Raw genomic sequence first — 15185 nt, forward strand, 5'->3', positions numbered from 1 at the left:
ACTAAAAGAAAATAGAAATGAAAAGAGATACAATACAAATAGATAAGACACATCTATAATATACAGCTAACATCAACAAATCACCAAATATAATTGAACAGTTCGCCGTCACGTGGGAGAATTTTTTTGCAGTTGCGCTGCAAGCACAGTTAATCAAAACGAAATGTGACACGACACTGAGATGAATAGTAGGTAGCATGGCTCCAGCAGGCCGACTTTGGCACTTTCGTAGCCTTTCCAACGAATTGTCAGTATCAGCCAATATAACCCCTTAATTTATTAGATTTTTTTTAATCGATAATATAGTTGTGATATTTGATATTTTTAATAAAATTGAATTTTTCAATTTAAAATTTTAAATTAATTATAACATTTCTTTAATGTAATGAATTATACTCCTATTAGAAATTAGATTATTTTCTAAATGTTTGCATTACTTACAAAATATTACTATAATAACAACTATGGCATTTGTTGAAAAAGATTTTTCAAAATTAAAATTAATAAAATCCAACCTAACATCGATTATGTCATAATAAAAAATGAATTAGGAATATTATGAATTGAAGAAGATATGTTAGAAAATTTTGATTAAAAACTTAATTAGTAATTATACATATCAAAAAGTGATAAATATGAAATTTTAATTAAAATTTTTATAATATGAAATTTTTTCAATAGTTAATATTTGTTGCTAGTGAATTTTATCAATTTTTTCTTACTTTGGCTCGTTTGGGAACATGCTAATTTAGTAAATTTAGCTAAAAAGGTAGGTAAAAAAAATTTGTATGTTTGGGATGACTTTTTGGCTAATTACGAAAAGATGTGCAAAAAGTAGAGAAAAAAGAGAATCTTTGACTTTTTGGTATGAGTTGTTGATTTTTTGACTAATTTAATAACTTTTTAACTAATTGACTAAAAAAATAAGTCCCCAAACGGGGCCTTTGTATATGGATTAACATCATTTATGTGATAAGTACACAAAGCATTTGTTTGTTGAATCTATATATATATAAAAAAAAAAAAGAAATTTAGATCAATCTTTAAATTAATATTTAAACATTAAAGTCTTAGTTGGAGACAACCTTAAATATAGTTCAGCCGGCGGAGAAGCTTTTATATGATAACATTATTATTATTGTCATACATTAATAACTAATATATATTTTAAAATATCGCAATACTAATATAAATATGATAATTAACAATAAAATAGTCCCGACAAGAATTTGTTGTGATGATGTATCTTACCGACATAAACTTGTTTTGACGATGATATCCAGGCAAGTATTTACATTATAACATCAATTTTTCCCGACAGAAATTTAGTATGACGATAGTATCTATTGAATTTGTTTATATTATAATATTAAGTTTGTAGTCATACAAGAAGCAAAATCTATTTTAAATTGTGACAACATTAATTATTAAATGATAAATTAACATTAAAATAATGCAGACACAACTAGAAATGTAATGTTCCGATGGTACATGTGATATTGTCATAAAATAATAAAGTTATCTGACAGGTAAGTAAATTACTCAAGTAAAAAATTAGATTGACAAAAATGTCAATAGATTTTTGATTGAATTACAAAATAATGTACAATAAATTGATTTTTAAAATAAAATGTTCATTTTATAAGACAAATATAATCTGATTAAATACTCTGAATATCAAAATAAAAGCAGTAATAGGCAGCTGGAACTACATGGACTGAAGCGGAGACAAGCAGTTGCTTACTTTATCCCTACGGATAGAACCCCAGTGTCCGATTCGTATGGACTGAAGCGGAGACAAGCATTCTTATTTTATCATTTAATGTCAAAACCTATGGTTACATTGGTACATTAGCTTGCTTGTTGTCCTTATATATATATCAATTTTATACTCTAATAATAATCAATATTTAAACACCAAACCTTCTTACCAAAAACGAATATATATATAGGTTAACCTTCTCCTCATTTAACAGGCATCGGAAGTTCTATTCTATTTTATTCTATTCTATTCTATCCTCTCCATTTAAAAACACTTTCATTCTTCGCAAACACAAGCAAAATTCAATTTAATGGATCATCAAGGAGTAGTAGCAGAACTGGAAGTACCTCACGTACTCATCTTCTCGTTCGCGGCACAGGGACACGTCAACCCCATGCTGAAGCTAGCAGAGCTCATCTGCCTTGCTGGTATCCACGTCACCTTCGTGGTCACCGAGCACACCCAGCGCAGGCTCCTCCGCAACAGCAACGTTCAATCGCGTTTCGATCGCTATCCCGGGTTTCATTTCGAGCCCATCTCGGATGGGCTGCCGGAAGACGACCCGCGTTCTGGCCAAAAAGTCATGGACTTTTTTCATGCTTTTGGAGCCACCGCAAAGCCGCTCCTCAGAGAGATGCTGGTATCGCACCGGCGTCGTTTGAATGGAAAAAAGCCGGTGACCTGCGTTATAGCTGATGGGTTTTTGAGCTTTGCAATTGATGTTGCTGAAGAGTTGGGCATCCCAGCGATTTCGTTCCGTACTTCGAGTACTTGCAACTTTTGGGCTTATCTTTGTGTCGACAAACTTGTTGAAGCTGGGGAGCTTCCCTTTGATGGTATGTTGACTCTTTTGGTTTTTTCATGTCGTTCATGTAATTCCAACATTTTAGATTTTGATCCCCTCCATGTAGACAAATCCAATAGTTTTCAAAACATGCTTCAAAACAGTTTTTTTTTTTTTAAAAAAGAAGCGTCTTGTCTCTAGCTTACCTAAACAGTAGACTTGACCATGGAGTTCACCTAGTTTTCAATTTGATGATAATTGTAGTCAAACAATTTTATAGCATGTATTTTGAAAATAAAGATTAAATCGTTTATTTTTTTAAGATGAACATAGGTCTTGTTTCGGGGTAGCTTATTTTAGAATTTTTTTTGACTTTTTGACTAAAATATGAGATAAAAAACTTGTATTTTTTGAATGATTTTTTAATTTCTTACGAAAAGATGTGTAAAAGAGAAAATGAAATCTTTAATTTTTTAATATAAATTATAAGTTTTTTGTTTTTTTAATAACTTTTTAAAAAGGTTTTAACTTTTAGGCTAAAATTATTACTTCCCAAAAAGATTCATTTTTTTTAAGAATGTTATTCAAACTAAAAAAATTAGACTCACTTTTTTAAGTCTAATAATCAATCAACCAATCTCTCTCATATTTTATTAATTATCAAACCAATCATCCTACCATATCATTGAATCTAAAAAACAAGTTTCATTTTTCTTTTTTTGAAGATAAACATGGATTAGATTATATTTGTTTAAAAAATATGAATTAGATTGTCCACAAAAATATGTAAGATAAATATATCGAACTGTCATAGTGGGACTTCTGGTGGGTTCATGGACCAAAATTGAACAATTAAGTCCGTTGTGTGAACTGGAGGCAAGTCAAAATCTTTTCAAAAAATAAAAAAATAAAAATAAAAACAATATAAAAACGGATTTTGGAAGCAAAAGCAAGATTATTTTAGTTTTCAGAAACAAAACAAGGTCTTCTGTTTCATTTCACTTCTAATATTTTACCAACACAAATTGCAAACAAACTGTAGAAAACAATTTGGACGCACCCATAACAAGCATTCCGGGCATGGAGCATTTTCTTCGATGTCGGGACCTCCCAAGTTTTTTTCGTATTAAAGATGTGGCTGATAGGGACTTCCAATTGATTTTGAAAGAAACCCTACATTCAACTCGAGCACAAGCTCAAATATTCAACACATTTGAAGAGCTAGAAGGGCCTATACTTTCTCAAACACGCTCTCAATGTCCCAAAATTTACACCATCGGACCACTCCATGATCACTTGAAGATTAGGCTCAATGGCACAACAATACAGACCTCCTCAACCAGTTTATGGAAAGAAGATACGAGTTGTATGAAATGGCTAGATGCACAACCGTTTAGATCTGTGATCTATGTAAGCTTTGGAAGCCTTACAATGGTAACAAAGGACAAACTCATAGAATTTTGGTATGGTTTGGTAAATAGTGGGAAGCGATTCTTATGGGTCATTAGGCCAGATTCTGTGACTAGTGAAGTTAGAGAAGGTCAGATTTCGCCAGAGCTTGTGGAGGGTATAAAGGAAAGAGGGTACATGGTTGGTTGGGCTCCTCAGGAAGAGGTCTTGGCTCACCAAGCTATTGGTGGGTTTATAACTCACAGTGGGTGGAACTCGACTCTAGAGAGTATTGTTTCAAGAGTGCCAATGATTTGCTTGCCTAGCTTTGGGGACCAACAGATAAATAGCAGGTATGTGGAAGAGATTTGGAATCTTGGGTTGGACATGAAAGATACTTGGGATCGACTCATCATTGAGAAGATGGTGAAAGATCTGATGGACGTGAGGAGAGAGGAGTTCATGAAATCGATAAATCAAATGGCAAAGTTTGCTAAAAAAGCAGTTAGTGAAGGTGGGTTATCATATTGTAATTTGGATCGCCTAATCGAGGACATAAAACTAATGAGTATTTAATCACCGACATAGATGGGAGAAGGTATTCCTGGTGTGTTTGGACATTTCATGTGAGCATACAATAATTTCCTATCAGTGAGAATTTGTTTGAAAGTTCTTGTGATTGATAGTAGGATAGTATATATATATATTGGGCAAGACTAATCTGTAGTTGGCTTTGTTGATTAGAGGTAACATTGGGCATCCATGGTTCATCTCGATATTAGATGTAATTGAATAAATCATCATAAGAAATCAGATTTATTGAACATGTAAATGTATAATTAGATTATATTTGTCATCAAAATAATGAATGGTCCAATCTTAAAATTAAATGTCACTCATTTTTTTTAATAACAAATGTCGTTGGATCATTTAGTTATGGTTGTTATGTATCAAAAAATAAAAAATAAAAAATAAAAAAATAAATTATGATTGTCCAATCAATCTAATTTTTATGTGGATGATTTGATCAACGAGTTTTAAAATAGAATGGTTCATATTATCAACATGGTGGGTCAATGAAGGCCCAATAGTGCCTCCGGTTGGCTATCAACTAGAGAAAGCTCAGCCTATATATGTATTATAGTAGCATCGTGACGTGCGTGTAAAGATTTGTAATTTATGAATAAAGGAGATGAATAAAAGCCATTTATGTTTGTTGAGTTTTTAAATTCTGAATCAATTTGATTTTGTGTTCTAACAGTTTTCATTAATTTTTGCGGGCTATTTTTTTTTTGTTTTTGTTTTTCAGCGATTAAATAGAGAGTGATGTACTTTTGTTGTGTTCTCACCTGCTCATAGTTGTTAATATTTTCTTGATGGTGAGCAAGAATTCCATCGTTTAATTAGCCCCTATTTGGGAAGATGGGTTGGGTTGGATTGGGTTAGGTTTGGGATTATTTTAATCACAAAAAGATAAAATAGACTTTTTAATCTAATAAGATAAAACATTACTCCCGACCCATAATTATTATATTATTTCTCTCACAAAAAGTTAAAAAAATCAAAAAAATTCTTTCCAAACAAGGCTTTTTTAGTCCCAGACTAAAATAGTCAAAAAGTCAAAAAGTTAATTCACTTCCCAAACGAATCCTTATTACGGGCTAGTTTGGGAAGGGAGGGTTTAGGTTTTTTGGCTAAAATAGCTACAAAAAATCAAAATAGGTTTTTTAGCTCAATATGACAAAATATCACATCAAACTCATAAAATCCTTTCCAAACGAGATTTTTTAATCCCAAATTAAAATAAACTAAAAAAATCAAAAAGTCAAAAAATCAACCCACTTTCCAAACGGATTCTATATTACTTTTGACATACTACCTTAAAGTAGCAATCATGATTTTTTACTTGAGCATGGATTGTACCATTTAAATCAAGCGAACAAAAAAAAGTGACACGCCATAATAAGAAAGATTTGCATAATTTAATGATCAATAAAGTAGGGATATGTGTGCATCGACAAAAATTCGTACTGTGCCCATGTAGCGCGAATCTTAGAAGTTGGAACAAAAAAATAAAAAATAAAAATAAAAATAAAAATAAAAATAAAATAATAATAATAATAATGTCACTGTACTCCACGTAATCTATACTTTATTGAATAGAATAATATTTGAGGACCCGAAATTAGGGGCTCGAATTGGCTCAAAATCCAAAACGACGTCGTTTTGGGTTTTGATTTTTTTTTTTTCTTCCTTTTCTTTCTTCTTTTTCGTTGAGTTGAATAGAGGCGAGAGAGAGAACACAAAGGCGAGAGAGACGTCGTCGCAGCTCGTCGGCGTCCCAGCTCGTCGGCTGATTTCGCAGCTTGTCGCTCGTCGCTCGTCGCAGCCCCGCCTCCACCTCTGCCTCCGCTCGCCGCCGCCTCTGCCTCCACCTCCACCTCCACCTCCACCTCCGCCCGATTTTGTTGGCCCCTCCAGTCCAATTCTCCTCCTCCTCCTTCTTTTTTCCCCTAATTTCGATCCAAATTCGAGCCCCTATATTCGGGCTCTGTATCAAAACCCTATTGAATAATACAATTTGGTTTGACTTCCGTCACTTTGTCATTATATTTTTGGCCCAAGCATTTGTTTTTATTTATAAATAAAAATTGAGAATGAACATGTAATATTCATCCTTAATACAATTAGTTAAACAAAGTTCACCCAAATTGTGTGTGCAGAAAATATTTTAAAATTATTTTTACACGAAATTGAAATCACAAGTGTTGATGAGCGCTTCATTGTTTCTGTTTTTGAAAATAGGAAAAAGTAAAACAAAATATGTGGTCACCTGAACATGTAGCAAAGCAAGTTCTTCACCAACAAACCAACACGTGAATGAAACTCTTGATTATAACATTTTACTGGACAATCTGACATTCACGGCTAATTGTATTGTCTTTTAAAAAAATCATGTTAACAGCCTGCCTCATCAATTATATGAAATCTTCGTGACCCGTATGATAATTTCTGGATGCAGATGCTCTCTAACAAAAATCTCCATTACTCAGCATATACACAAAAAAATCAAGCCCCAATCCATTAACTCATATCATCATGACGAGGAATGAGGAAACGCAACGAACCAATGCTTCACCTTGAATTTGAGCGGCGGAAGTGCAAGGATCGGCGGCTCCCTCTGAGTCGGAAAGGCCAGCGTAGTAGGGTGGGGTTTCGGCGACAGCGATGGCAACGGCGAGTTTGTTTTTCCAAGAGACTCCACAATCTCAATGTCCCACAGAACCTTCTCTTGAGTCCCCATCCGGTGAGGAATGTCGTGAGTCACGGAGTTTCTCCACGGCGGAAGACCGCCGTTGGGGCGGAGGAAGTGGCCGCAACGCGTCTTGAATCGCACCGAGAAACCGTCTCTAATCGGTTCCCATTCGATGGAGGAACAATCATGTTTTTTGGGAATTGTTTGGAGGACCTTGCGACCGCTCGAGCCGGGAAGGAATGGGACATTAGAGGCGGTGAGGTATTTTCCGTGACAGCTCTTGAATCGTAAGAAATCCCCTCCGTCGGCCAACTCGACCACCCAAATTGAATTGATTTTTGATGAACCGTCGCGGTCTTGGCACACAGATTCTTGGTCGTCCTCTGCTACCAGGTACTTGTCGTTGTGGCTTAGTTTAACTGAAATTGCCTTTTGGAATAGTTCCATTTGTGCCTACAATCAATTGATCATACAAAAATAAATAATAAAAAAAAATTATTTGTGATAAATTTCTGATTTCGTTTTCTGTTTTTTGTGTTCAAAAATTGATTTTGAAAATCGCTTAATTAAGATGAAATCTCGTGTTTGTGAATTTTTTTATTCATTCTTTATTGAGAAACACAAAAAAAACCAATGGTATAGGACGTTACCTTAATTCGTATCTCAATCAAAATTATGAGCTATTTAAATCTGAACCACTATATTGGAAACAGATAGAGAGATTCCATGCAATGTGTTTTGTGTGATTTGGGAGAAAACAGGGGAACGGTATGAGCTGCAAGATTGATATTATGATGTTTGATTTGTTTTTACAATTAAATATTTATGATGAAGGGCTTATGATAATGAGGGAACAAATAATTTGTACATTGTAACCTATTTACCTCAAATTAGAAAAATAAGGTGTTTTTTAGCTGGCCGTTAATGGATCTTTCACAAAATTTCTTTCATCTATGTATAATTTTTTTTTTACAGACTTGCATCGTGTAAATTACGCGTGCGTGTGTGACTCAAAATACTCACATTCGTGGATGGTATCAACAGTTTTATTTTATCATTTATGTGCATTTTTTTTAACGATGATTTATGTGTATTTATATGTCAAATTACAGGAAAAGATTATGATTCACACCTCTTAAAGGTATACACTATATGCACTTTATAATTAAAGAAGAAAATGATATAATTTTATACTTTTTGAATTATAACTATAAAAAAAAAAAAAATTATAACTAAACACTACATGAGACATAACTAAAAATATTAAAATAATGTCATAACTAAAGAAGAAAATTAGTCATAACTAAAAAAAATGATACAATTAAGAGTGTATACGGTAAGAAGTGTGTATGATAGAATTCTCCCAAATTACATGCATACATATAAGATTTAATATTTGGCACATAAAAAGATTACATTAATTTGACATTTATCAGATACATTGTCACGACTCAAACCCACCCTTATAGGTTTAGCATCGTAACCGATCAGTAATCTTGAGATTACTGAAGGCCTTTGAATAGATTAAACAAAATTAAGGGGCTAGCGGAAGCAAATACATAAATATAATTGTCGAATGAGCTGTGCTGACTTATATGAGACAGATAACTTTAAACATTTACATACATATATCATAACATCATTATTACGCCAACTAAATGCAGTTACAACAAAAAAGGGCTTAGCCCTATATACAAAATAAACAAAAGACATTAAGAGCTTAAAACTTGTCACAAAACATCTTGATCACATTGACTTTCAGGAACCTCCACGTGAGGCACGGTGGTTGGCTTGACAAAACAGAAGTCAAACAGAAGCCCTCAGGCCTAGTCCTGCACACACTCATCTACATATATATATATATATATATATATATATTTACAAACAGTGAGTTAAAATCCAGTGAATAATATTAAGATAAAGAGGTTAGTGAACGAAATTCGAATATTTTATAATCATAAAACAGATCATAACATAATCATTCTCATATCCAAACATAATAATGGTACATCTCATAGAACATATCACATCGTCATCCGACTAGAGTATTCGCTTCCGGATACTGATTAAACACATCACTACTTTGACAAGTGATTAATGAGATCTCGTAATCACATATATGTCATAGACCGCATTAACATGTCGTCCCCCATGACTTGAGACTATTTATGGATGCCATAATAGATTTCAAGCATAGGACATTCATTCACGTAAATAAATATCATTTCAAAAATCATGACTTATCAAATCACATTTGGAACATAATTCATATGAACATATCTTTATAATAATGTTATTCACAGTGAGCTTCCAGAAACGGTCAATCAATCGTCGAACGTGGACCTACAAATACAAAAGCACATAACACAAACATAGCTTATCATTACACATGCACTTGGCCATTATGGCTTAGCTTTCTTTATATTGGTTTCTTATTCAGTCCATTCTCATAACTTATATACGCGAATTACATTCTCGGATCTCGGATTTGTCTCATATTTTCTAATTCAATTATTCATGACATTCTTTAGCTTATTACTATTTAATGACTCTTAATTCATGCCTAAATATGCTCAGAAAAGGATGGGAGCAAAGATATGTACTTAAAACATCTTTTCAAAACATGCTAGAAATAAGCTGTTAGCTAAAGCTAGCTTTTCGTCGTTAGAGCCAGCTGAAGGCAAAAACTGAGCTCGCTCGAGCCAACTTTTGCAGAGTTCAAAATACTAGGAGCATGTTGGCTCGAGCCACCACTTGGTTGCTTGAGCCAGTTGTGAATTTTCTGGGTTTCTAGACATAAAATTTGAGTTCTAAAAATGCATTTTAACATGCAAAAACTTCCATGGCCATTTCAAACTAATAGAAACACTTTAATAATCATAAAAACATTTTAGAAAACTCAAACACAAGATGATTCACAAATCATTTTCTCAAAACCTCTTCAATTTTCCAAAATTGAGCTCAAAAGCTCTTACATGTAAGAAATTCCTTTTCAAAACATGAATTTAAATGGTAAACAAGATGATTCAAACATGAATGTGCCAAATAACTTACAAGAACAATTTAGATGCCCAAAACCAAACTCAACATGGCCGAACTTCCTATTTCCATGCATATATGTCCCAAATTCATTCAAATTCTTTCCTTCCACTTTAAACACATGCAAATGAGCCCCAAACCTTTATGAATTATGCATGCATGTGACTTCTAGCTTTTAATTTCATCTTTAATGGTATGAATGATGCTCAAACATGAGAGTTCTTGACAATTTCATACATGCATGTATGACTTAGCAACATTTCCTTCATTCTAAGCTTATTTTATGCATTTAAACTCATAATCTTGATGAAATCTCATGCTAGATGACTTAGATTCACAATTTAAAGATTGAATTCTTACCTAGAGTCTTCAATTAGCTAGATACTAGCACAATCTTGAAGAATTCAAGCCAAAGCCTTCAATTTCTCCTTAATTCCTACACTTTCTCTCTCTAAGAGTGAACTCACTCTCTCTCTATAATACAATCTCAGATTTTTGCACTCAACAATGGGCAAAGATGAGTTCAAATGAGCTTAAGGGTCATGTTTATATAGTTGTAGTGGCTTAATACAATAATTAGAACATTTGGCCAATCAAACACAACTTAATAAGTAAACTGAATAAGTTTTTAATAAAATTTTCCATATGATTCTAAAAATTCTAAATAACATATTAATGAAACCAATTTCAGTTTCAGATGCCGATAAGGCTTTCAATTTTCAAATCAAAGCAAATTTCACAATAGATATTACTACGATTAATAGATAGAAAGTCAAATAGCATGCAAAATACACAATAAACACATAATTTATTTTAATCACTTAATTAACATCCTTAATTATGGATTAGTAATTAATTACAGATCGGGGTTGTCACAGTCTCTCCACCTTAAGAAGTTTGGTCCTCCAAACTTGAGTTACCATATATATATATTAGATGCAAATCAGATATCTGAGGTTCACACTGTTTTCCATTTTCATAGTGGTTTCCTCCCTATCCAGTTTGTTACAGAGACTTGATTTGTTTTCTAGTCATTCAACAGTTCATTGTTCAATTCAGTATTCGATTAAGCAATCCACCACAGTTATTCAAAGTCATTTAGAAGATACCAGGTATATAAGGCAAATTCATATATTAACCCCATAGCAGTGAATGTAATTCTAAAGTAATCATTTCATCAGCCTCAGTTTCCACATATTCAATTGTACTATACGTTAATACAGAAGTAGTCATTCACAGAACATACTGATTACATATACTTCCAAGTAGTCAGGGTTTACAATCAAACTAGTCGGCTGTCAACAAGTCCCATAGCATCAATTTCGAAGTACAGTAATACAAAAACAATTATTCTCTTATTCAAACAAGTTCATGGTAGTAACGGCAATACCGAAGCAATTAACCATATGTCATACATACAATATTCCCATATTCCCAAAGCACAAGTTACAAAATCCTATGATTCCATTCACGTGTGTTCTTAATCAGTTATAGGCATATGGTTAAAAGCTATTTATAATCACATGGTCTGCTATTGACAGTTCACATTCTTTGTAAGTGTTCAAAATTGATTCCAGTTCTCAGTCGGTTAGTTCCCTTAGCAACACAATCTGGTCATTCGGTCATAAGCAATTCATAATCCCCCATAACGTAATCAAATCAGATAATAGTTCTCAAATTAGGTAAAGGTCTCCTGAAATCAAATCAAATGAAAGTCCTATCAGATCACATCAGATGAAAGTTCCATCTGGTCAAATCAAACAAAAGTTCAGAGCATGTGTCATCAAACAAAAGTTCTATCAGTTCAAACAAAGGTCTCATCAAACTAAAGTTCTATTAGATTAGATCAGGTAAAAGTTCTATCCCCATCATTTTCAAACGAAGTACATTTGGTTCTATAGTTCATACTCCATTCACTTAGGTGCATAATCAGTAGTTTCACAATTGTTCTAAGTTCATCAATTCTCAAAATCACATCAGAGTCATACATCATAATGGCTCAAATCAAAGTGCTTCAGGCTATGTACAATATGGCTTTTTGCAAATAAGTTGACATGTAGGTGTACGAGTATGCGGTTGTTCATAACATAGAATTCCTTAGTGGCACATAATAGCGAGCTTGTGATGTAGAAGTTCCAAATCAGTCATACAGTCACAAAAGCATAGGCTCACTAGTCTAGTCAAATAGTCTAGTCAATTTTTAGTAATCATAGTACACAGTCTTACAGAATATAGAGTTCATCATTTGGGGTGCTTACCTTAGTCACACAATCCTAGAGTCATAGTCCCGATGGTCTAGTTAACAAAACAAATAACATGACAAATCATTTCGAGTAAAGATATAGTCATATATGTATATGTCCAGAATCTAATAACATTCCTAGTATGTATTCACAAGTTTGACGTACAGATAAACACTAAACAAACTTCCCAGATACAATAGTTAAGGCAATGATTTCATGATATAGTAGGTACAAAAGAGTGTGTCGAGTTTAAATCAATTTACATCCCAAGTAAAGGTATATATATACAAGTCCAAACATTTTCCATAGCATAGGTAATTTGTCAAATCCGTAAAGCTTCAAAAATGTTCAATAATTAGAGTTCTATCCCATCAGTTCTAACAATATTTCACACATTAGTAAAAATTAGGGCATGAAGCATAATGTCACGACCCAAACCCGCCCCTATGGGTTCAGCACCGTAACCGGCCAGTAATCCGAGATTACCAAAGGCCTGCTTAACAGTGATACAGTAAAACAGAGTACAGGGGCATGGCAGAAGCCAAAACAGTAAATAAACAATGTCCAATGAGCTGTGACAGTCTGTATGCCAAAAAGACTTTCATACACATATACATGAACAGTACAGAACAGTATGTACATATATACAATCATTCGGTTCAGGGACCTAATCCATGTTAAACAGTACAGTAACAGTCTATACAGTTATATAAAACAGATACAGAGACAGACGGGGAAGTTAAAAACACCCCTAAGCCATAACTTGACAGGCTCGGAACCTCGCAGTGAGGCACAGTGGTTGGCTTGACAAAACTGGAGCTTAACCTTGACGTTTCTAGCCATGGTCTGGTGCCTGTACACCTATATATATATATGAGCAGTGAGCTAAAGCCCAGTGAATAACATAATGCGTAAAGAGGTTAAGAATGAATATCCTTATAGTAATGAAAACAGTTCATTAATTCAGTAAATCAGTCATTCAGTCATATGTGGTACATCCATTAGCATAACAGTACAGTAAACAGTAGGTCTTAAAAGACCGAACAGTAAATGATGGCCATCAATCAGTAACAGTAGTGGTTCCAACAAGAGAACCGACAGAGATCTCTGTAACAGTAACAGTAAACAGTAGTTGCTAAGGATGCCACAGTACAGTTTAGAATATAGGACATACATTCATTCAATTAACAGTATCAGTTCAGAAAGCGGTACAGTTCAATTGTTCAGAAGATAATCATTTTGAACATATCTTTACACAGTTGTTACTCACAGAGTTCCAGGCTACAGTTAAGCTAGAGCGTGTCCCCAGTTGCCAACCCTACACAATTACAGATTGAACACACACTAAGCTACACAATTGGGAAAATAATAACTTAATCCCTAATTTGCCTCGGTGTGTTCTACATCTATATCCTTATTAAGATGTCTTAAACTAGGCCTAAGAATGCCTAGGATGGGATGAGGATGCAAAGATGCATTCAGAAAATATTTTCAGAATTTTCAGAAAACAGGAGTCACACTCGAGCGTAGGTTACTCTGCTCGAGCGGACATGCAGACAAAGGTTTCCGCTCGAGCGTAGACTTACCCGTTCGAGCGTTCTGCAAAACAGTCAAAAGTGCTGGATATGTGAAAATCACGCTCGATTGGGTGCTCAACACCCGCTCGAGCATGAGGCACAATGTCCCTCTCGAGCGTCAATTATTCCGCTCGAGCGGACGTCAAAACAGTGCAAAGTACTGGAAGCACGAATTTCACGCTCGAGCGCCAGTCACCCCGCTCGAGCATGAGTTCAAAATCTGGAATTTCCAGATTTGAACTTCTAAGCTCAAACCAAGTTCAAATGCATTAAAACCAATTCCTTTGGGCCCTTTTCCCTGGAAAACATTTGTAAACACATAGAATAACATGATTCAAAGCTCAATTTGTAAAATTAAGGCCCAAAAGGAAGATCAATTCAACTCAATTTGAAACCAATTTTCATGAACATAATTCAAACATAACATGCATGAATTTAAACCATTTCAAAGCTTCAATTTCATGCTGTAATGAGCCAATTCTTTCAAAGACAAGGTGAAAACATGGTTTATGATCAAAATATGGACATGCATGTGGCAAATTCATGAAGAACAAGCTCTAAAATGCAAGAGTATGCCATGCATGCAATAATTAAGCTTCAAGTCAACACTATTGAACCAATTCTTGACTTAACTCTTTAAACTACCATGATCCATGCTAGAAGGAACTTAAATACACAATAAGGAGGATGAAATTCATACCTAGGTTCCTCAATTACAAGTCTAGAGGCTCAATTATGCACTTAAGCTTTCAATTTCCCTAAGCCTCCAAGCAAAATCAAGATGAAAACAAGTTGAACCCACTTCTCTCACTCTTCCTCACTCTTTAGCCGGTTATACACTCAACAAGGCTGATGAAATGTACAAAATAGAATGAAGGCAAGTCTCAAATGTTCCATGTAGTGGGCCACTAAGTGGCATTTTGGAAAATAAGTCCAACTATGCAATTTAACACCATTTAGCCTAATGTAATCATACCAAATCACATTTTAGATAAATACACCATAAAATCATACTAATTCCAATGAACACAAATCATCAATCAATTTCAGATTCGGTTGCCGACAAGGCCTTCAATTCGCAATTTAAACACAAAGGCATGAACAGATAATCAAACAGTCAACAGATAGACATACA

The 15185-nt window shown here is 34.0% G+C and overlaps 1 protein-coding gene across 1 annotated transcript; it reads left to right on the forward strand.

Moving 5' to 3' along the window:
• The first annotated feature begins 1888 nt into the window (after nucleotides 1–1888).
• On the forward strand, nucleotides 1889–4825 carry LOC114292796 (7-deoxyloganetic acid glucosyltransferase). Its single transcript, XM_028236812.2, has 2 exons — nucleotides 1889–2598; nucleotides 3589–4825. Exons 1-2 carry the CDS (start codon nucleotides 2073–2075, stop codon nucleotides 4509–4511), a joined length of 1449 nt encoding a protein of 482 aa, XP_028092613.2. The 5' UTR covers nucleotides 1889–2072; the 3' UTR covers nucleotides 4512–4825.
• The last annotated feature ends 10360 nt before the right edge of the window (nucleotides 4826–15185 follow it).

Source organism: Camellia sinensis, chromosome 1 (assembly GCF_055761805.1).
Source record: "Camellia sinensis isolate YWXY chromosome 1, ASM5576180v1, whole genome shotgun sequence".
In the NCBI taxonomy this organism is placed as follows: Eukaryota; Viridiplantae; Streptophyta; class Magnoliopsida; order Ericales; family Theaceae; genus Camellia; species Camellia sinensis.